The sequence below is a fragment of the Didymella exigua genome, assembly GCF_010094145.1.
Source record: "Didymella exigua CBS 183.55 unplaced genomic scaffold M421scaffold_14, whole genome shotgun sequence".
Classification (NCBI taxonomy): domain Eukaryota; kingdom Fungi; phylum Ascomycota; class Dothideomycetes; order Pleosporales; family Didymellaceae; genus Didymella; species Didymella exigua.
The window spans coordinates 327,094-348,464 of record NW_022984788.1 but is presented as its reverse complement, the minus strand read 5'-3'; the positions used below and the strand labels follow the sequence as shown (position 1 = coordinate 348,464).

Sequence of the window (21,371 nt, the reverse complement as noted above, 5' to 3'; positions counted from 1 at the left end):
AGGTTCAAAACATCGTGAAGCCTTATTCTGCATAATCGTTGGCTACTACTACTTCATGCAAAAATCGGAGACTGATCAACTGGTGTTCGGTGTCGCTCAAAGCTGCCGTGGCGGCGGCAGCGCGGTGCAAATGTACGCGACATGACAAGGCATACTTGTAAGCTTCATGATGTATAGTGATGTTTGAGATGATGTACTGCAGTCTGGTCAACGTTCACCGGCGGTCTGGCGCATGGCCGTGTCGCACCCCTGCTCGGTTGATCCACGGCAGTCAGCTCGCCAACATCCCTCTCGATGTCCGCCCGCGGATTGCGAGGTACTACAAGCTAATGCAGCCACTATTGGGCACCCCGGTGGACTAGGTGGGACATTTTGCAAGGGCGTATTTTCTTTTTTGGTTGCTCATTGTGCCGAACAGTGTGCATGTATTTACCGTGGCCGTGCGCCCGATGAGCCAGTTCAGCCAATGAGCCACCCCAACGAGATATTGACAATAGATAAATAAAGCTGTAGAGCCACACCTAAAAGATGTTATTGTAGGAAATATTAGTGTATTGCTATATAGAGCCTTGCGCTTCAATTGTGCTATTTATATTTGGCTAGTAACCGCAAGTTGCAGCCTCTCGCAGTGATTTTGGGTGGGGGAGACGCAGCTAGTAGTGCAGCGTTAACACAACTTTAAGCAGCCACAACATAACAATGCTTTGTTAGATTTTTTGCAGCACTATATAAGACTTTTCGCTTACGCTTGTTAAGTATATTGTAAGATTTTTAAGCGTTTAGAGCGTTGTGTTGCTACTTTTTAAGCGCTTGTTTAGTAGCCAGCACTTCAGCTTGTGCTTTCTTCGCCTTGTGACGCTCCTCAGCAGCACGCTGTTAAGCTAACTTTGCCTCCTCTTGCTGCTGCTGTTTATAAGCTGTTGCTGCCGCCTTTGCCTTTCTATCGCGAGATTTTTAGAGTTATAGCTGTGCAGCTTTATCAAGTTCTGTAGCTTTGCGCGCGCAGTCGCAGGCAAGCTTCCTAGGACTGTAGAAGACAGCGCCGCTGTGCTAGTTATCACTGTCTTGTGTAGTTAGTGTTGTCTGCTGTGTTAGGCGCTTCTTAATAATATTAAGCTTGTGTTGTAGCTCCTTATTTTAAGTGCAAAGAAGCTTGTTATTAACCTGTAGCAAGTAGTGTAACAGAGTAGGCGCCCTGCCCTCGAAATCAATACTACATGACTTCTCTGCCTACACCAAAAGGTAAGCACAAGAATACTTAAGCAAGTATTCGTTGCGTAGTATAATATATATAGACAATAATAGTGCTAGCCAGCTAGCTTTGCCTCTAGCTGCTATAAGCGCTATGCCACGTGTCGTGTTCGTGCATAGTCGTTACAATGCTAAGGCAGCGTGAATCCCGAACCACAGAGTCCGAAATGTAAACCTGGAAAGCTTACTATAATAGTAAATCTTACACAAGCTGCTAATAAGGCAGCTACACAACAAAAAGCGCAGAAAAGAAAGCAAGTTAAGGCAGAGGGATCCCTACTAGTTGAGGAGGGCTGGCGATTGACAGCTCTAAAGGAGTTTGGGGCACGTGGTGATGGTAAGAGGGCAAAGAAGCAGGTGCGTGCTGAAGTGGGTAAGCTATCCTAAAGGCGCAGTGGACAGTGTAATTGGACTGGGCATAACGCACAAACGTGCAAGAACAAAGTAGAAGAGGTCTCTAAGTAATATTACAGGTTGTTTTGCCCTGTGCAGGGCGAAGTGGGTTGTTTCAGGCCAAAGTAGGGTTGATTTTGGTAGAGGCTTGGCAAAAGTGATCCACTCGCTTGGTGATCCATTCGCCCGTGAGGTACGTTAATCTTAGACTGCAGAAGATTGAAATAGTGTGAGTACTTCTCGCTATTGTCATCATTGTGATGCCAGGCATCTATAGCAGAGGTCTATTTGTATGTGAGCGTCTTGCGGCAATAGTGCAGGAACTAAGTAACCTAGGCATTTCTAATATAGCAATAAGCTATGTTAGAGGCAAAATTTTACCTTGTAGGTCGTAGCCCTTAATTAGAAAGGCCTTCTATGTATTTGCAGAGCTCGTATTCTTGTTGTGGGCTGATCTTTCGCTGTGAGGAGTATCCTTTTTCACGCGACGCGCACACGCGTCGGTGCCGCCGCGACAGGGTGGATCACGACACTGTGCTTTGATCAGCAATTTCTGAGTAAGAAGTTCACCAGCTGCATCTGCTGCGTCACAGGCTTCAAGCGCAGCCTCTAGATCCATGCCGTTGTTGAGTTATAGTGTTGAGGAAATCCGTATGTTATGGTGTTGGTGTGCACGGACACTGTAGCCCAGTGTGCGAGTTTCGTTCAAGATTCATCAGTACGCAACGGTGCCAAGGCTCCCACGGATTTCAGCATTTACTGTTGAGTTCGGGAAGTGGGCGAGTGATCTGAGAGAACGAGTCAGGAACAAGCAATGTCATCAGGGTGCGCCCTTCCTTCGCGATGGATTGAGAGATCATCATCACAAGACGCACTGGCATGAGTGCGAATGAGTCGAATCGACGGCGGCAAAAGTCCCACTTGGACCGACTCGAAGTGGAAGTGCCGGTGGGAGTACCGTATAATCTCAGCTGAGTGGGTGATGTGCCGAGCAAACTTTCAATAAGTTTCAGGCCTCATGAAACGAGCGTACCTGATTGCACGCTCGGGCGTTGAAAGCGAAAGATAAAGTTGGAGCTCTTGTAGTCTCGAGTTGGTCCAGCTTGCTTATGATGCTCCCACTTGGCACTTTCCAGAATCGCCACAAAGAAGACACCTGAATCGGGCCTCCTTGAGTTCCTGGTGCTGTGGAGTCAAGACTGACTCGAGAAGGTCGTATTCCGACAAAGTTATGTGGGGCTGTAGTGGATACTCGACATCCAACATCACCCTGCGGGAGAGCTATCGTTCCTTCCAGAAAATGAGCATTTTTGTTCTGTGGCTGTTGAACATACGCCGTGAGACGATAGCTGTGTTCCGTTCGCGCCAGCTGTTTGTGACATTAGAATGCTTATCTCACGTTCGAAAGAAGCTTGACGATCTCGACGTCACTGCCCAGAGGTTTACCGCCAAATGCACCTCCCCGGCAAACAGCCGCTAGAGCACGGGTGCTAGGCACAGCAGCATCCGGCGCGTTTCTGTGCTCACGACGGGTAGATTACCACCCTTCCTTCTTTTCTGCTGGACAAGCGTCCGTCCGAAGCAGTCCGCTGAGGAATTGATATGCCCCACACCACGCCGCGGGTTCTGAAAGACAGTAGTTAAAGTGCAACTTTGCTTGCTGTTTGCCGAGCCGCTAAGGACGACATCTTAAGATCTCGTCTTAGCCTCCTTCAGGCGTCGCAGGCCCACATAAATCCTGTGAAGCAAGCTTGTGCGGAGATAAGACCCATCGCGGCATCCCTCCCCATTTTTTATTGTTTAAACAACCCGAGTCCCCAAGCTGTTGCCATCTTCTCCCACTGTCGTCTTTTTTCCCTTACACGTTCCTTAATACTAGTACCCTCGACGACGCGCCGCAGTACGGAAGCCCATTCCCCTGCAACCATCTTTCCGTAATAGCGGCAAGGTGCACCCTGCGTCAGCACCATGGAGAACTCCAATGTACCACTGAACCACTCCACTGCCCGGGAAGAGACCGAGGGCAAGACGTACAAGGCCATTGACCCAGATCGCCACCACATCCAGGACGACAATGAAAGTTCAGTCTACGACGACACCGCTCGCAATTCCGAGTGCGTAAACGAGAAGGGCGGCGAAGAGGTCAAGGGCGGGATCGCCGTGCAGCGTGCCGAGGCCGATTTCGCCCAATTGTCCAAGGAGCTTTCGCGAACGAGCGAGATCTCACGCCGCATGAGCCGTATTCAGAGTCACCGCAGTCATAAGCACCAGACTACCACGGACATCGAAAAGGGTGTCGATGGTTCAAGCGTCTCCTCTGAAGAACCATTTGATCTCGAGAAGACACTGCGCGGCAACCGCGATGAGGAAGAAGCTGCAGGAATCAAATCCAAGCGCATTGGCGTTGTGTGGGATGGTCTGAGTGTCAGCGGTATTGGTGGTGTGAAGAACTATGTCAAGGTGAGCAGTCAGCACTTTACTTCGCGTGCCGAGCCAAGACAGCTGACAGCCGCGTAGACTTTCCCTGATGCACTTGTTTCCTTCTTCAATGTTTTCGAGATTACACAGAGCCTCTTGGGCATTGGCAAGAAGGGCAAGGAGTTCGACATCCTGAAGGATTTCAAGGGCGTATTGAAGCCAGGCGAGATGTGTTTGGTCCTTGGGCGGCCGGGAAGCGGATGCACTACCTTCCTCAAGGTTATCAGCAACCAGCGCTTCGGTTACACCAACGTCGATGGCAAGGTCCTCTACGGTCCTTTTGAGTCCGATTTCTTCGAGAAACGGTTCCGTGGTGAAGCTGTCTACTGCGAGGAAGATGAGAATCACCACCCCACCCTAACAGTTGGCCAGACACTGGATTTCGCTCTCGAGACGAAGGTACCTGGAAAGCGCCCCGCTGGTTTGTCGCGACAAGCCTTCAAGGATAAAGTCATCGACATGATGCTTAAGATGTTCAACATCGAGCACACCAGGAACACCATTGTTGGTAACCCATTCGTCCGCGGTGTATCTGGCGGAGAGCGCAAGCGCGTCTCGATTGCGGAAACTATGGTCACTGGTGCCTCGCTCATGTCATGGGACAATTCTACCCGTGGTCTTGATGCCTCCACGGCTGTCGACTACGCACGCTCCTTACGCACACTCACCAACATCTACAAGACTACGACATTCGTTTCGCTTTACCAGGCCTCTGAGAATATCTACAAGTGCTTCGACAAGGTCTTGGTTATCGACAGTGGGAGGCAGGTTTACTTTGGACCCGCAGACGAGGCTCGAGCCTACTTTGAAGGACTTGGCTTCCTCGAGAAGCCTCGCCAAACCACTCCTGATTACCTAACAGTAAGTTGACTGCGCGCGCGTGAGAAACAGGAACTAACCTGCACAGGGCTGTACGGATAAGAACGAGCGTGCATACAAGCCCGGCCGTGACGAGACTAACACTCCTTCGACTCCCGAGCAACTTGCTGAAGCTTTCAACAAATCTGAGACTGCCTCACGACTGGCAACTGAGATGACCCAGTACCACGCCGCCATGGATATCGAAAAGCACGTCTATGATGATTTCCAGATTGCGGTCAAGGAGGGCAAGCGTCATGCTGGGAAGAAATCTGTTTACTCCATCCCTTTTCACCTCCAGGTCTGGGCCCTGGCCAAGCGCCAGTTCTTGCTCAAGTGGCAGGACAAGTTTGCCCTCATCGTCTCTTGGTTCACATCTCTGGTCATTGCCATCATCATCGGTACTGTCTGGCTTGATATCCCGAAAACCTCCGCTGGTGCCTTCACCCGTGGTGGAGTTCTGTTCATCGCTCTTCTGTTCAACGCCTTCCAAGCCTTCTCCGAGCTTGCTAGTACTATGTTGGGTCGTCCGATCGTCAACAAACACCGTGCATTTACGTTTCATCGGCCTTCGGCGTTATGGATCGCGCAAATAGGTGTCGATCTTGTCTTTGCCGCTACTCAGATTCTGATATTCTCCATCATTGTCTACTTCATGACGAATCTTGCCAGGGACGCTGGAGCCTTCTTTACCTTCTTCCTGATGATTGTTACTGGATACCTTGCCATGACGCTTTTTTTCAGAACTGTTGGTTGCCTCTGTCCAGACTTCGACGTCGCTATCCGTCTCGCTGCAACAATCATTACCTTGTTTGTACTGACCTCTGGATATCTGATTCAGTGGCAGTCTGAACAGGTCTGGCTGCGATGGATCTTCTACGTCAATGCACTTGGTCTCGGATTCGCTGCGCTGATGCTCAACGAATTCTCCAGGGTCGACCTGACCTGCACAGATAATTCACTCGTCCCTTCCGGCCCAGGCTACAATGACATCAACTCACAAGTCTGCACGCTTCCTGGTTCAGTTGCTGGTTCGATCGTCGTTCGCGGTCGTGACTATGTCTTACAGTCGTTCTCCTGGCACGTTGGTGACCTATGGATGTACTGGGGGATTTGCGTTGCCTTGATCATCGGCTTCCTCCTCGCTAATGCCTTCCTTGGAGAGTTCGTAAAGTGGGGTGCTGGCGGTCGCACCGTCACATTCTTCGTCAAGGAGGACAAGGAATTGGAAGAGCTTAACCGGAAGCTTCGTGAGAAGAAGGAAAGGCGCGATCGTAACGAGGCAACTGCCGAGGACAGCTCTGAGCTGAATATCACATCTAAGGCAATCCTCACTTGGGAGGACCTTACATACGATGTCCCGGTCCCTTCTGGAGAACTCCGACTGCTTAAGAACATCTATGGATACGTGCGTCCTGGCCAGCTCACTGCACTCATGGGTGCTTCCGGTGCTGGAAAGACTACATTGCTTGACGTCTTAGCCAACAGGAAGAACATCGGTGTCATTGGCGGCGATAGGCTCGTTGACGGAATCGCTCCCGGTGCGTCATTCCAGCGGGGAACCGCCTATGCCGAACAACTCGACGTTCATGAGCCTGCCGCCACCGTGCGAGAGGCTCTTCGATTCTCCGCCGATCTTCGCCAGCCATACGAGACACCCCAGGCCGAGAAGTACGCCTACGTGGAGGAAGTTATCGCCCTTTTGGAAATGGAGGATATGGCTGACGCCATCATTGGTGACCCTGAATCTGGCCTTGCTGTCGAGCAGCGTAAGCGTGTGACAATTGGTGTCGAGCTTGCCGCCAAACCTGAATTGCTCCTCTTCTTGGACGAGCCTACCTCTGGTCTTGACTCCCAGAGCGCGTTCAACATTGTTCGTTTCCTCCGCAAGCTGGCAGCCGCCGGTCAGGCTATCCTCTGTACCATTCACCAGCCGAACTCCGCCCTCTTCGAGAACTTCGACCGTCTGCTCCTTCTCCAGCGCGGTGGACAGTGTGTCTACTTTGGTGACATTGGCAAGGATGCCCACGTTCTCCTCGACTATTTCCACCGCCACGGTGCCGACTGCCCGCCAGCTGCTAATCCTGCCGAGTGGATGCTTGATGCTGTTGGTGCCGGTTCCGCTCCCCGCATTGGCGACAAGGACTGGGCCGACGTCTGGAGGGACTCGGGGGAGTTTGCGCAGACCAAGCGTGATATCGTTGCTATGAAGGAACAGCGCCTTGCCGATGTTGGTAACGCTGAGCCCGTAGAGCAGAAGGAGTACGCCACCCCGCTTATGTTCCAGATCAAGCTTGTCAACAAGCGCATGAACCTCTCCTTCTGGCGCACACCCAACTACGGCTTTACTCGTCTCTTCAACCACGTCATCATCGCTCTCCTCACTGGTCTGATGTACCTTCAGCTCGACGACTCCCGCGCTTCGCTCCAGTACCGCGTTTTTATCATCTTCCAGGTCACCGTCCTGCCCGCCCTCATTCTCGCTCAGGTCGAACCTAAGTACGCCGTCGCTCGTATGATCTCCTTCCGCGAGCAGATGTCCAAGGCCTACAAGACCTTCCCCTTCGCTCTCTCCATTGTAATTGCCGAGATGCCCTACAGCATTCTTTGCGCCGTCGCCTTCTTCCTCCCTCTCTACTACATCCCCGGTCTCAATTCTGATTCGTCTCGCGCTGGCTACCAGTTCCTCATTATCCTCATCACCGAGATCTTCTCCGTCACTCTTGCCCAGGCCATTGCAGCGCTCACTCCCTCGCCCTTCATCGCCGCCTACGTCAACCCCTTCATCATCATCATCTTCGCGCTGTTCTGCGGTGTCACCATCCCCAAGCCGCAAATCCCCAAGTTCTGGCGCGTCTGGCTGTACGAACTCAACCCCTTTACACGCCTCATCGGCGGCATGGTCGTCACCGAGCTCCACAACCGGCCGGTCAAGTGCACGACCAGCGAATTCAACCAGTTCCATGCCCCCGAGGGACAGAACTGTGGAGACTATATGCGCCCCTTCTTTGCCAACGGTGCGCCGGGGTACCTCCTTGATGATGCTGCCGACCTCTGCAACTACTGCGCGTACAAGGTCGGTGATGAGTTTTACCAGCCGCTTGGCTACTCATTTGATAACAGGTGGAGGGATCTTGGGATCTTCATTGCGTTCATTGTCAGCAACCTGGCCATCTTGTTCGTGGCTGCGCGCTACTTGAACTTCAACCGTCGCTGATCTCGAGCTCTGGCTTGTTGGCGTCGTTGGCAGTTCCATGTCATCGAAAAGCTTTTTGTGCATTTAGCAGCACCTAGATCTCTGAGATCTGCATTGGGCGGCGTTCATCATCCTTCTTTAGCGAAGGCATCCTAAATAATAATAGCATGTAGTACACTTAGAATAATTCAAATCTAAGTTACGAACCTTGATGCTGACATTTAGACATCCATCTTGAAAGTGCGGCGGCGTTGTACTCACGGCGTCTTCACAGTCTCACAATGTCATTGTCTCACAGAAGTCATTCAATGTTTGACACGTCTTAGACAGAGCAGCTTCATAGTGAGCAACGCAGCTGCGTCTCCTCTCCCCTCGAATTTGCGAGGTTCTACTTAGCGACACGCTTTTCCGATACCAAAGGCTCATACCCACTCGACGTTGGAACACATTTGGCAATATGCGTCCAGCAGCACACCACGGCCATCGACAGCGCCGCCCACGAGCGCAGAAAGTCACGCATGTTGAACATCAAGGCGTGGGTGATGTGACCTCGATTTACGAAATAGTGCCTCCCTCTGCATCTGCAGTACCTAGTTCATGCTCTGCGCATGAAGCTTCACATTCACTTCCATCCACACCTCTGCCCTGCACGCTAGCCACCTTGGCCACGACAGCGACGGCGACAGCGACAGCGAAACACACATCGGGCTTTCCAGCGACGCCATCTACCTACCCCAAGCACTCACCGCCAATGTTTTTGTACTCGCATCCCATCGTCCCGCCAAAAGTCTTCTCGCACACAATGCAAACTCACGGTCCACGGCCCCTCCACCGCTCGCTCGCGCACAAAGAGCACTATTCTGCAAACCCGCCGCTTGCGCAAATCGGCGCAGCCCTACTGGTCTTCGTTCTCGTCACAGCGACCGCGTGGTGCATCATAGTGATGGGCGTACACTGGCGCGGGACCACCACAGGAATGGTGCCTGCATCGCAGCGGCGTCGGTGCGACGAGCGAGAATACGCCATCGCAGAAGCAGCAGGGTGGTGGGCTCGTCAGCGTGCATGGACGAGGTGGGCAAGCTACGCCGCTCTCCGCAGCGACGATGGAGACGGAAGCCCCGCGTACGAGCTCGGAACTGCAACGCGCGATCTGTGTACGCATCTGGCAACTGGGACACAGGATGCGTCGCCCACGAATCCATATCTTGTGCCGCCGAGCCAGCGGTGGAGAAGAGCTGGCAGACAACGTGGCTCTGCGGAGTGGGCGGAGGAGCATCGTTCGTACTTTTCCGCGTCGGGTACACGCTCGCCAGCCGCGGGTTCGGCTTCACGGGGCCTTGGCTCGCCGCGCTCGTTGTCTGGCGCTGAGCTGGAGGAAGTTGAGAGCGAGGCACGTGAGGCGCAGGGTCGAGGGGCATCGCTCGCGTGTGGAGATAGCCGAGAGGCGCTTGGAAAGACGGAGCGCACGAGTTGGGTGGACTTGGGGCTTGCTGCGGTCGATGGAGCTGTGGATAGGCTGGCTGGGAAGATTGTCAGGTATACTGAGGACGGGGGCAAAGATGAAGCACTCTTGCTACCGCTTACTAAGAGCAAGCAGGATTGAAGGAGTGCAGAGACTGGAAACCACGGCGAGGGCAAATGGTGAAAGTCGTGTATGTGTTTTCCTCGAATCGTTCACTACCTCCAAGTACGCTTATGACTGCCCTCATCCAAACCTGCACTCCCTTACCATCGTCGTCGTCCCTGCTCCATCATCATTGTAATTTCATGCCGCTGCCGTCTTGTGGCGGTCAAACATGCCGTGCAAGATGGTGGTGGTTGTCATGATCGCGAGACTTCTAGACGTACTGGCTGAGCCACCTGATACCCTCGCCGTAACCTATAAGCGTCAGCATGCCCCCTCCCGCGTGGCATTTCCCGACACTCACCCTGCCTCATGACCACACTGCACATGAACACCTCGATGGGCCTGATGCCCTCGAGCGGCACCTTGCCCTTGCCGGTTGTCTGGTAAAGTCCAAGCTCAGCCCTAAGCTGATCCTCGGAGATGGCCTCGGGATGGTCGATCTTGTTTCCGAGGATGAGGAAGGGAGTGTGTGCCAGAGGCTCCATGGCCAGCAGCGCATCGAGCTCGGCCTTGGACTCGGCGAGTCGCTCGTGATCCTTGGCGTCCACAAGGAATACAATGCCGCTGACTTCGGGGAAGTAGTCGCGCCATAGGCGGCGCGCTTGTGCATGGCCTCCCAGGTCGAAAGTTGTGAACTTGACGTTGCCGATAGAGAGCTCTTCGGAGGCTGCGTCGCGTTAGGAAACGGAAGATAGAGCGGCGGAGGTGGGCCTACTAGGGTGAAGAGCTATATGGTTGTCAGTAGATATTCAACAAGGAGGGGCGGTGAACGGACTGGGCTGGAGAACCGCTACACGGTCGTTCTTCAGCATGTGCAGAAGCGTTGTCTTTCCGGCATTGTCGAGACCGAGGAAGAGGAGCTTTGCGTGCTTGTTGGCCAGGCCAAGAGAGGCAAGAAGGTCGAAGACTAGGTGGCCGTATCAGCGTCGTGTGCTCTGCGGAGATCGTGCGATGCTCATGGCTACGTGGAGGTTAGGCTACATACACCTGCAAAGCGTTAGTTTTTGATTATTCGATATCACAATCGAAGCTCACCAGTTGACGATCCACATGTTGAACTGTTCTTAAGAGGTGCTGTGTTCACGGGCGTGCGCTGCGGCGATATACAATGTGAACTTGCCGGAGTTCTGGGATGCTGGATGGCCGCTAGCGTCTCAGGGTTCTTGGCGGTGGCATCACAGGTGAATGATCAGCAATTATTCGAGTGAGAACAGTTCTTCCAGACTCCAGTAGGCAGACGCTTTTGCTATTCGTTACAGATATGGTATCATCCAAGGCCCCTCCCAACGCCCGTAATGCTTGCAGCCAACGCCTTCCTGTCCACTCAGATGTTCACGTCCGTCTCCAAAATGACCTGCGCAGCCGCTGAGAGCTTGTTGGCAATAATCTGATCAGCGATGATGTCGCCGACCTTTTCGTTCAGACGCTCTCTCAGTCCCTCAATATCAGCGACGCCATTGCTCATCGTTGCTGGCGTGTTCTTGCCGAGCCCTTTGATGGCTTCAACCACGACAGCAAGTACTCGCTCTGCATCCTTCTTCTTGCCCTCACTCGCCAGTGCGCCCTTGAGCACGTCGTCGTTGTAGATCTTCAGATTTGGTAAAACAAGCATCTTTGTACCCTCGTTGCTGGTGATGATGAGCAACGCTATTAATGCACCATAGTGTGTACCGAGCGGCTTTCCAACGTCCATGAACTGTCTGAGACAAGTCCTCGCAATTCGCGACTTCAGCCCCTGGTTAGAGGATCCGTACTTCTGGCAAATGCGGCTGAGGATGGACGCAGCCAGCTGCCGTAATCTGAAATGATCTGGGCCGTTCGAGTGGCTGTTCGCTCCAATACCATTGAGCGTTTCTGATGAGGCGTTCGAGGACGCTGTTTGTGTTATTGGTCCTAGATGCTTGCCCGTGCAACACGTCAAGACAGGTGGGACCATGTAGGCGACATAGGGGTCCAAGTATATGGCTTGATTGTCCAGAAGTGCGCTGGTAGCTTGCATCATCTGCTGCAGTACGAATAGGTTCTTGACGTTGTGTGTGACCTTCTCAGCAATGAACGTGAGGAGGTAGGTTGTGAGCTGGTGGATACCGGGCTCTGTTCGAATGGCTGCGAGGGCTGCGTTCTGCCACTCGATGTTCGTCTCGTCGATGAGTGCACCTGAGAGCTTCGCAAACAGCTCCTGCGATTCTTTAGAAAGCACATGTTTCACCAGCGGCTTGACGTTGACGTTGTCCAGTCCATTGGCCGCTGCGAGATGCGGATTCGCGTTCGTGCCCTTGGGTAGGAGGTCGCCCTGGTTGATCGCAGTTGGGTTCTGGGGTATCGATGGTTGCACGCCTTCAACGGCGAGCCAGTGAGCTGGAGCATGTCAGAGATATATTGCTCGAGTACGAGAGGGGCTGAGCAGGTGTAATGGCATACCTGTGAACGTGATCTCTCGTGGCACCTTGGGCAGCGGCGCATTGATCAGCTTCTCAAAATCGACCTCTTCATCCTCGACATAGTACAACGGCTGGCCAGGCCCCAAGGAAGCCTCGCCGAAACGCAGCGGTCGAGTGGACTCGTATCCGTAGAGGGGCTCCACATTCAACACCTTGAGTGCGTTGGACACATCCTGTGTGCTCAACGTCGTCCGCTTGCCGTGTCGCATGAACTTCAGCGCCTCCTCCAGTACCTGCGCAAGCCGGAAGTCGACATCGCGGGCCAACTCCTCAACGACGTTGTCGGCGAGTGAGGCGATGCCCACCGACTCGGCCACATCTCGCACGTTGTCGGGGTTCCAGACGGAGGACATGTTGGGCGCAATGCCAGCGATGAGCTGTCAGCGATGGGCGGGCTGGTCGCGATCGTGTTGCGTCGAGAGGGGAGGGTGACTAGTTGAGCCGATGAAAGGAACAATAGCGTGGCACCGAGCGGGTGACGCAGGTCTGGAGGATGTGACGGCCAGCCCTATGTTCAAGTGAAGCACATCCTGCAGACGCGCATGCGACACAATTCGGTGATCTCCGGAGTGAGAGCTTTGGCGGCGCGTTGAGTTTCTCCTGCGACGCGCGGTGAAGGTAGAGACACGTGGGGCGGCGGCGTCGAAGAGCAGGCGTCGTTTGTCTACCAACAGCGTGTGCTTGGATCGAAGTCGCGAGGCGTGAAGCTTTAGGCCAGGCCTTGGCGCGTGCCCTCCGCTCCGTTCACCAACTCAACCCTTCTCTTCTCCATCGCCAGCCACACGTGTCTTGCAATACGACGAGCTGTCACCCGCTTCTTTACCCAGCACGACAGTTTGTACGTAACACCTGCAGCAACCCAGCATCACAGTCCCTCAGCTTCTTGTCGCGTCTACACGTGTAGTGTGGGATACTCGTTGCGGCCTAGTGTTTACTTCACCCCGACTGCAAAAACGCCTTGCTGCAAATCGATAACGACCCGGGTCTCCCTCTGGCTCGCCTTCAGCGCCGCAGCCAATGATTACCTCATCCCTCGCTTACTCAACCACGGTCCCTCGCAGCCATGCGCGTGGCCCAGGAAGCTATGCTAGCCTGCCACTGGTTCCAGCAAACCAGACCGCCATTTCAAACTTTCCTCACGAGAAAGACCAGTCGACTTAGCATCGCAGTTGGTCTGGACGGCTGCGGCATCTTATCCCCAGCAAATAAGGTATCTGTACACATGTCTATCCCTGCTTGTTGTGGTTACACGCATACTCTATGTCTCGACTACAGTCCCTGCCCGCAGCCACGTTTCCCCGTCGTCGCTGGAGGTACCAATCTTACTGCCATGTCAGGTATCCCCAAAGTCGGGGAAGGGCATCATCTCCCGATTGTACGCCCATCTTGCCAAACAAGTATCTCATTCCAGGTCAAATCTCCTCACCTAGCTTTGTCTGACGCCACCCGTCCTCCCGTACGGCCCGTTGCAACTGTAATTGTCTTCTCTGCATCTGCTAGCCAGGCAGACTTCCCTGTCGACTGACTTATCAGGATCCGAGCACAAACTATTTAACACCAAGGGACGACATTGGTCTTGGACTCACGGAACATCTTCCCTTCTCCAAATAATTTAGACTTGTAGAAGTCATCATCTTGGCTCAAAATAACCTCACCACTCAGAAATATAGTTACGTTCACGCTCAATTATCGACATGGCTGCACCGAACAGCAAGACCATGCGTACCCACGAGCTTAATCACGCTACAAAAACTGCCATCGACACGTCTGCCTCACCGTACGATGAATCGAGAGATGAGCCACCATCACCACCTCCTCAACCACCTCCAAGCCCGGCGGGATGGAACCGTCTCCTTCCGGTATATTGTGTTGCCATTGATACCTGTGCAAATGCTGACCCCACGCCAAGATCAGCTCCCTTGCGCTACGAGGTTTCTGAAGTCTGGGGTACATGAGAGTAGTGTGCGTCAGGACATTGTACTCCGTACCATGTCCGTATACTGACCTGGACAGGTTCTCAGCTGTACCATATCGCAACAATTGTACCTTTGTATCTTGCATCTTGCATCTTGCATCTAGCTTTCACTGATGTCGCTATGCGCCTCTCTCGACAGCTGCATCCAACAGCTGGCGATCCACTGTATCATCGGCTATAACCAGCACCTGTTGTCATTGTACGGCGTTTCTTCTGATGCCGGACGCTTGGGACTTGCGGGAGCAAGGCCTCTGCAAGTCATGGAGGTTACAGTCGCATTTCTTGTGGCCCATCTTCGCTTCTCACTATGCGCAACGGCGCCTTACGTACTGTAATGCATCCCTAGCAACATGTCAGACACTGCAACCCATCATAACGGGCGGCTGTTCTCCGATCAAATTCTTTGGCAACTATCCCTATTACCCCTTCCGCTACTGCTTGTGTGACCATGCGCGACGTGACGCGCACCCGAATAAGCTCTTGCTAAACTCTCCCGGACTGGAGGCGTGGAAACCAACGCGATAATACCGTAATATGCCCGTGTATTAGCATTATCCTAAAAACAAGCAATCGCCGTCAGTTCTGCTCCGTTCAAACAAGCTTCACGTAGCTTGAAAGCTCTCAACTAAGACACACGATTCAATAGACGTGACGCAGGAGTTCAGATGCCTTAGAGGCCGATACAATGTGACCATGATCTCTAAAATGGAGACGAGACTGCTAATGCTCTAAACTAAGAAATTACGAGCACCATTCCTCTACAGTCTGAGCTGACTCAAATGACATTCTTGCTCGTCGTCAGAGTCTCAACGGTTGTGACAGGGATGCAGCAACGCCACCCCAGGCTTCGCTTTCGCCACTACCAGGGCGGTGAAACCTAAGCGGCAAGCGCCATGCTACGCTTAGCGGGCTTTCCCGAAAAAAGACTCTACGTCTTTCGAACCCCAACAAAACAGCCAATCCAATCCACCACACTCCACAACAAGACCCTTACGAGCCTTCAATTGTTTCCACACCTATTTCCATAAACCTGCAGGAGCAGTGTTACTACGCAAACAGCCATTGTCTGAAGCGCGGACGTTTGGGATCGCAACGGAAGCTTATCGCGCTTGCGCCTGCACAGACTTCAAGCCGCATACGAGGGGCAGTCATACACTGAGCACTGGCTGCTACACCCGTTGCACTTGCGAGAGAGACACGCCCCCATCGTATGATCGCTGCTTAAAGCCAGCTGTAATCTTCTACACTACCTCGCCCTCTTCTGGCACCCAACATGGCTGTCGATAGCTCAACCGTCTCGGTACAGACGGAAACAAAAGACCAAATACTACAATGGTATTCTAAACTCTTCAGTCGCCGTGTTGATCTCGTGGGCGACTTCGCGGGTAGCGAACGATTCCTGATCCACGGAGAATCACTTCTGCTCCATTGCTTCAGCGACGCACAGATCGACTTCGAGCCTGGGCTTCAGCTACTACACGCCTCGTACGCAGTGGAGAAATTCTTGTACGGGCTTGTCACTCGCCGCTGCAACTTTCACATTGCTTTCTTCGATGAATACCAAGATCTTTGTGTACCACAAGATGCCTCGCCTGCCGTTAGCGAGAAGTACTTGCTCGCAAGAGCTGCCATCATCCGCCATTTGCAAATCAACTTGCGCCCAGTCCACCCAGATATCGAAATCAAGGTGTTCCCTTCAACAGCCTCCGCAGCATTCGAGGAGTACCTCAGCACGACCGATGTATACTTCATTTTGTGCCATGACGGAGCCTCCACAAGAGATGTTCGCAAGAGGCAAGTCTTCCAGAAGGATCTTGAGAACCTCAAGGGCGAAGACAAAAGCCTACAGGAACGACACGAGCAATACAAGGCGTCCCTGCGCATATTCATCTACAGCATGATGCAGAGGGGTTATAGTGCTGCGCTCGTTAATGGCGTGGAGTTCCAGGATACGAAAGCTATTGCATCGGTTCTTGAGCACTCCCGTGCGATGACTTTGACAGTTCCACAATCGGTAAGCAACAGGCAGAATCGTTCCATACCAAAAGCATGCTGCGCGACGAGCAGCACGAAGCTTTATTTGCAGACTCAAAGATAGAACTAACACACATTTACAGATATCACAATCAGATCTAAATGCAGAGGCAGACACAGCGGCTCTACAAAAATCGCTGGCCACAGTCAAGTCGTCCAATGAACATGCCTTCACCGAGCGCGAGTATTTGGCGGTAATAGTCGCCTCAAAATTCGCGTCGAAAACGAAGGACCACCAGGACTTTGCAATCGCCTTACTTCGTCACACTGCACTCTTATCCGAGCTGAGCCTGCCAGATCGCTTGATGCACTATCAAGAGCCATCGCAGGATTCTCGTACTCTCATCCTCGAGTTCTGCCAAGAAGCGCGCAAGACCATCGCGCAAGCAGCATGGAGTGAAGAGGCTGGCAAAGAGGCCGCAGCTTGCGACGTTGCGGACCTCATTGACGGTCGGCTGTTCGCTGCTTGTCTCCAAAACTCATCAGCACCAAGCTCAGACCTCTTCCAACATTTGGCACGAGCTGCGTCAGCGCTATGTGGGCAAGAGGGTCTTGCGAAGGTCTCTGGCGCCTTAGCCACTAACAGCAAATCGAATGGTAAGGCCCAAGAGTCCGAAGAAGGAGCGTCATACCGCCTTTTGCCATTCGCCAACGACATTTTCGACCAGCATCTGGCTCCTGTCCATCTGAAAGTTGCCAAGTCTGACGGCAAGGTCGACTCGACATCAGCAGTGATCTTCCGTGAGGTTTCGCATTGGCACAACAGCAAGCCGCTTCAAAGCAAGAGCGGCCCTGTCGTCAAAGACGAGAAGGCAGCAAAGAAGGCATTGCGCCGCAATCAGTTCTTCATGGCAGAGATGACAACCTACGCTGCTAGTCTGACTAACGCCGTGGGAAGGGCGCTTGAACCAGAAACTATATATGTTGGTGCCTCAAAGCCAAGTACCCCAGCTCCTTCTAGACCTGCAACACCCAGCCAGGAGTCAGCCGACAAGAAGGGTAAGAAACAGGGAGGCAAACCTGGAGGCAAGCCCGGCGGCAAAAACAAGAACCAGGCCAAGCAGGATATGCTCGCGAACATCGCCGCTACTTCGGCAAAAAAGAACGAAGATTCTGCTGATAAGCAGATCAAAGCTTGGGTCGTCGTTTGCGAAGGCCTCGAGAAGCAGGCCGATCTGACAGCGCGATACGAGAAGGCCAAGAAGCACCTCCTCAGTCTGAACAATGAGCTCAAGCGCAAGGCCCTGGAAGCTGAAGTTCGTACATATATGTTGAACGTCCTGCTCAAGATGTGGATTGAGCACTGCCGCAAGGACGACAAAGAGGAGGGCTTGTATACCGCTGCCTTGATCTTTGATGCAGTCCGTGCTATCTGCGGCCTCTCCAACGTGACCAAGACGATCGCAGCTTGCCTCACGACCACCATCGACCGACTGAAGCTTCCTTCTCTGACGGTGCCAGCGACTGATGGCGACCGTAAACTGCCGTTCGCATTTGTACTGGACGAGACTTTGAGTGCCGACCTTTCGCTTAGTCTCTCGCCGGAGGAGTTCCAGTTGCTCTACTGTGGGCCTTACTTCGACCGCACGATGGATTCGGCTCCCGATTCTCGTGTTCCTTTCGAGCCAGATGCGTGGCAACGCAAGGTCCTGGACGAGATCGATGCTCGCCGCAGTCTGCTTGTTGTAGCTCCGACATCCGCTGGTAAAACTTTCATCTCGTTCTACGCCATGAAGCAGGTTTTGGAGTCAGGCAACGACGACGTCCTGGTGTACGTGGCCCCTACAAAGGCACTTGTCAACCAGATCGCAGCCGAAGTACAAGCCCGTTTCTCCAAAAACTACAAGTACGCCAACTCGGTCTGGGGTATTCATACCCGTGATACCCGTGTCAACAATCCCACTGGTTGCCAGATCCTCGTCACGGTTCCCCATATCCTGCAGATCATGCTGCTCTCACCGAGCAACGCCAAAGGTTGGTCCGAGAGAGTCAAGTGGATCATCTTTGATGAAGTCCACTGCATTGGACAAGCTGAAGACGGCTTGATCTGGGAGCAACTTCTGCTCATGGCGCCCTGCCCTATCATCGCACTTTCTGCTACAGTCGGAAACGCCGAGGCTTTCAGCGATTGGCTTTCTTCCACGCAGAAGGCTGCTGGCAATGATTTGACCATGGTTCAGCACAAGCACCGTTACTCAGACCTACGAAAGTTCCTGTACATCCCCCCAAAGGACGCTGCCAAGCGTCTTGCAGCAGCGCTTCCCCTGTCGACGAACCGCACGTTCGCCCGTCTAGGTCTAGACGATGTACCGAACTTCACGTTTATGCATCCCGTTGCCAGTTTGACGAACAGGAAACGTGGCATGCCGAGTGATTTCTCCCTCGAAGCACGAGACTGCTACTTCCTCTGGCAGAGCATGACGAAGCACCAGACTGAAGACTATCCAGTCGACAAATCCCTCACTCCCTCTACTGTACTGCCCAAGGTCATGCGCAAGGCTGATATCATCAGCTGGGAGTCAGGCCTGAAGGAGTTGCTCGCTAAGTGGATGGCTGATGACAACTCGCCATTCGAGGCAGTACGCAAGGACTTTAGCAGTTCTGTCAACAAGTCAGCTCTTCAGATTAAGGAGAGTGGTACTTCAGAGTCGGTTCCTGATGACGTGGAGGTTGACGACCCTGCAAGCAACCACGACGTTGATAACATCTTGCCTCTGCTGACTGAGCTTCATCAGCAGGATGCTCTCCCAGGTATCATCTTTAATTACGACCGAGCGGTCTGCGAGAGGATGTGCCGCACAGTTTTGACTCAGCTAGAAGATGCCGAGACTGAGTGGAAGAAGACCAGCCCGAAGTGGGCAGAGAAGCTGCGCGAGTGGGAAGAGTACAAGAAGGAGGTCGCCCGCCGCGCCAAGCAAGGTGTTCGCGCCGCTAAGGGAACTACCAAAGAAGAGCAGATGATGGAGGCCGCCAACCGCGAGGTCAGTCCATTTGCAACCTTTGATCCGGACAGGCCATTGGAAGGCTTTCATTTCGCGAACAGTAAGAGGCTGTCGAGTGAAGAACTCCGCAATCACGAGAAGGAGCTCCGCTACCGCGGTGTTGACGAGATCTTCATCCAAGGTCTTCAGCGTGGTATCGGTGTGCATCATGCTGGTATGAACCGAAAGTACCGCTACGCCGTCGAAGTACTGTTCCGCAGGGGCTACTTGAGGGTCGTCATTGCAACCGGTACTCTCGCACTCGGTATCAACATGCCGTGTAAGACTGTTGTCTTCTCTGGAGATTCAATTTTCCTCACAGCCCTCAACTACCGTCAAGCTGCTGGTCGTGCTGGTCGTCGTGGCTTCGACTCGCTTGGTAACGTTGTCTTCCACGGCGTCTCGCTCAGCAAGATCAACAAGCTCATCAGCTCTCGTCTGCCCGATTTGAACGGACACTTTCCCATCACTACGACCCTGGTCCTGCGGCTGTTCTCGCTCCTTCACGACTCGGATAACTCGCCGTTCGCTGTGCGCTGTGTCAACGCGCTCTTGTCGCAGCCACGTGTGTACCTCGGTGGTGAGGAGTCAAAGATGACTGTCCTCCACCATTTGCGCTTCTCTATCGAGTATCTGCGTAGGCAGTCGCTGCTGTCCTCGGAAGGAACACCGCTCAACTTTGCAGGTGCCGTCAGCCATCTGTACTTCACTGAAAACTCATCTTTCGCCTTCCACGCACTGCTGAAGAATGGATACTTCCACGAGCTGTGCAACAAGGTCAACACAAATCAAGAGCTGGTCTTGCGCGAGCTTATGCTTACCATGTCCCACCTTTTTGGTCGCCTACAATGCAGACAAGCCGACGAGGAGTTCGTGCAAGAGGTCGTCAAGGGCAGTCCATCCGTTGTGTTCCTGCCTGACATGCCCGAGAATGCAGTCAGCGTCCTGCGCAAGCACAACAAGCAGACTCTCGACATCTTCACTTCGTACGTCCGCACCTTTGTCGAGCAGCACATCCAGGAGTCCGACAGCATACTGCCCCTGACTACTACTGTTGTCGGCGGCAAATCAGCCTCAGGCTCAGCACCCAGGGTCCGTTCATCCTTCGTTGCTCTCTCCGGCCACAACGACGACTTCGCATCTATTCACGACCTGTGCACTACCAGCCGCTCCGGCGTCTTCCTCGAAGAGGCTGTCGTCCCGTACGTTGGCATCTATCCCGAAGATTCTGACCTGCCGCTTAACGCGTACCTGTACGACTTCTTCATGCACGGCAACGCGACCGCCGTCGTGACTGCGAACCGCATCCGGCGCGGCGACATCTGGTTCGTGCTTAACGACTTCAGTATGGTGCTTGCAACTATCGTGACTAGCTTGACAAATTTCATGAACCTCGGCACCGAGTCTGATCTCGATTTCATCGATGTCCGTGGCGGTGGTGACGACGAAGAAGAAGACCTTGAAGATAAGCTGCAGGGCGTTTCTGAGGCCCCTGGCCCTGAGTCCGGCGTCCAGGGCGCGAGGGGACCCGCGCAGCAGCAGAATCTGCCCGTCCAGTTGGCTAAGAAGAAGAAGAAGGTTATGGAGTCCTGGGACGACGAGGCGGAGAGCGAGAGTAGTGAGGGCGAGAACTGGGATGATGGGGAGGATAGTGATGAGGAGAAGGGTGATGTTGCGTGGGATGAGCAGACTGGATTACTGAACGTGCTCAAAGCGTTTAAGTTGCTCAAGGCGGACTTCGATACCAAGTTCAAGGCGATGTGGGCTTAGTCATATGGTGGATGAGTGTGCGTCACAATGATTATGAATTTGTGTAGAACGACGAAAGTATGACAGAAATCGAGATTCTGAATGCATCCCCAAAAAAGGTTCTCCATGTGAGCTTGATGGTGACGGCGGCGTCTCATCTTTCCACCGGCGATTGTATATAATCTCCGAAAACTGCCCGAGGACAGTTCGTATCTGTACATAAGTAGATTCTAATAGAACCGTATCTACCTATTTCCCGTCACCATTCGCATCAGACGAGAGTCATAGGACCAAGAACATCCGCGTCCTTCCTGATGTTTTCTCATTTGATCAAGCGCTCAGGTCTCCGCTGAGCAAATTCTTCCGCCCACAGATCACCCCTCATCTG

At 53.2% G+C, this 21,371-nt stretch overlaps 6 protein-coding genes across 6 annotated transcripts; 4 read left to right on the top strand and 2 right to left on the bottom strand.

Moving 5' to 3' along the window:
- Positions 1-3,270: 3,270 nt before the first annotated feature.
- Positions 3,271-8,387, top strand: M421DRAFT_420819 (ABC transporter CDR4). The gene is made up of 3 exons (XM_033592608.1): positions 3,271-4,104; positions 4,162-4,983; positions 5,030-8,387. Exons 1-3 carry the CDS (start codon positions 3,613-3,615, stop codon positions 8,195-8,197), a joined length of 4,482 nt encoding a protein of 1,493 aa, XP_033448523.1. The 5' UTR covers positions 3,271-3,612; the 3' UTR covers positions 8,198-8,387.
- A 246-nt stretch (positions 8,388-8,633) lies between these two features.
- Positions 8,634-9,779, top strand: M421DRAFT_92548 (uncharacterized protein; the record flags this gene model as incomplete). Its single annotated transcript, XM_033598045.1, has 1 exon — positions 8,634-9,779. The coding sequence occupies one exon, from the start codon at positions 8,634-8,636 to the stop codon at positions 9,777-9,779; it is 1,146 nt and encodes a 381-aa protein (XP_033448522.1).
- Positions 9,780-10,014: 235 nt separating this feature from the next.
- M421DRAFT_63191 (small COPII coat GTPase SAR1) lies at positions 10,015-10,708 on the bottom strand (the record flags this gene model as incomplete). The annotated part of the gene is made up of 3 exons (XM_033596048.1): positions 10,015-10,055; positions 10,105-10,470; positions 10,558-10,708. Coding segments are annotated over 3 exons (558 nt in total), but the record flags the coding sequence as incomplete, so codon positions are not given.
- Positions 10,709-11,017: 309 nt separating this feature from the next.
- On the bottom strand, positions 11,018-12,910 carry M421DRAFT_420816 (TAF-domain-containing protein). Its single transcript, XM_033592607.1, has 2 exons — positions 12,225-12,910; positions 11,018-12,161 (listed from the first exon to the last, which is right to left on the bottom strand). Exons 1-2 carry the CDS (start codon positions 12,595-12,597, stop codon positions 11,128-11,130), a joined length of 1,407 nt encoding a protein of 468 aa, XP_033448520.1. The 5' UTR covers positions 12,598-12,910; the 3' UTR covers positions 11,018-11,127.
- Positions 12,911-13,307: 397 nt separating this feature from the next.
- On the top strand, positions 13,308-13,769 carry M421DRAFT_92546 (uncharacterized protein; the record flags this gene model as incomplete). Its single annotated transcript, XM_033598044.1, has 1 exon — positions 13,308-13,769. One exon carries the CDS (start codon positions 13,308-13,310, stop codon positions 13,767-13,769), a length of 462 nt encoding a protein of 153 aa, XP_033448519.1.
- A 1,396-nt stretch (positions 13,770-15,165) lies between these two features.
- Positions 15,166-21,189, top strand: M421DRAFT_420813 (DEAD/DEAH box helicase). The gene is made up of 2 exons (XM_033592606.1): positions 15,166-16,233; positions 16,337-21,189. The coding sequence occupies exons 1-2, from the start codon at positions 15,493-15,495 to the stop codon at positions 21,002-21,004; spliced, it is 5,409 nt and encodes a 1,802-aa protein (XP_033448518.1). The 5' UTR covers positions 15,166-15,492; the 3' UTR covers positions 21,005-21,189.
- Positions 21,190-21,371: the final 182 nt, after the last annotated feature.

Bases quoted from the DNA above. Each gene is read 5' to 3' on its own strand.
- M421DRAFT_420819 (XM_033592608.1), top strand. From the start codon at position 3,613: ATGGAGAACTCCAATGTACCACTGAACCACTCCACTGCCCGGGAAGAG. The intron at 4,105-4,161 runs GTGAGCAGTCAG...ACAGCCGCGTAG, and splicing joins GTGTGAAGAACTATGTCAAG to ACTTTCCCTGATGCACTTGT. The intron at 4,984-5,029 runs GTAAGTTGACTG...TAACCTGCACAG, and splicing joins CCACTCCTGATTACCTAACA to GGCTGTACGGATAAGAACGA.
- M421DRAFT_420816 (XM_033592607.1), bottom strand. From the start codon at position 12,597: ATGTCCTCCGTCTGGAACCCCGACAACGTGCGAGATGTGGCCGAGTCG. The intron at 12,162-12,224 runs GTATGCCATTAC...GACATGCTCCAG, and splicing joins ACGAGAGATCACGTTCACAG to CTCACTGGCTCGCCGTTGAA.
- M421DRAFT_420813 (XM_033592606.1), top strand. From the start codon at position 15,493: ATGGCTGTCGATAGCTCAACCGTCTCGGTACAGACGGAAACAAAAGAC. The intron at 16,234-16,336 runs GTAAGCAACAGG...ACACATTTACAG, and splicing joins CTTTGACAGTTCCACAATCG to ATATCACAATCAGATCTAAA.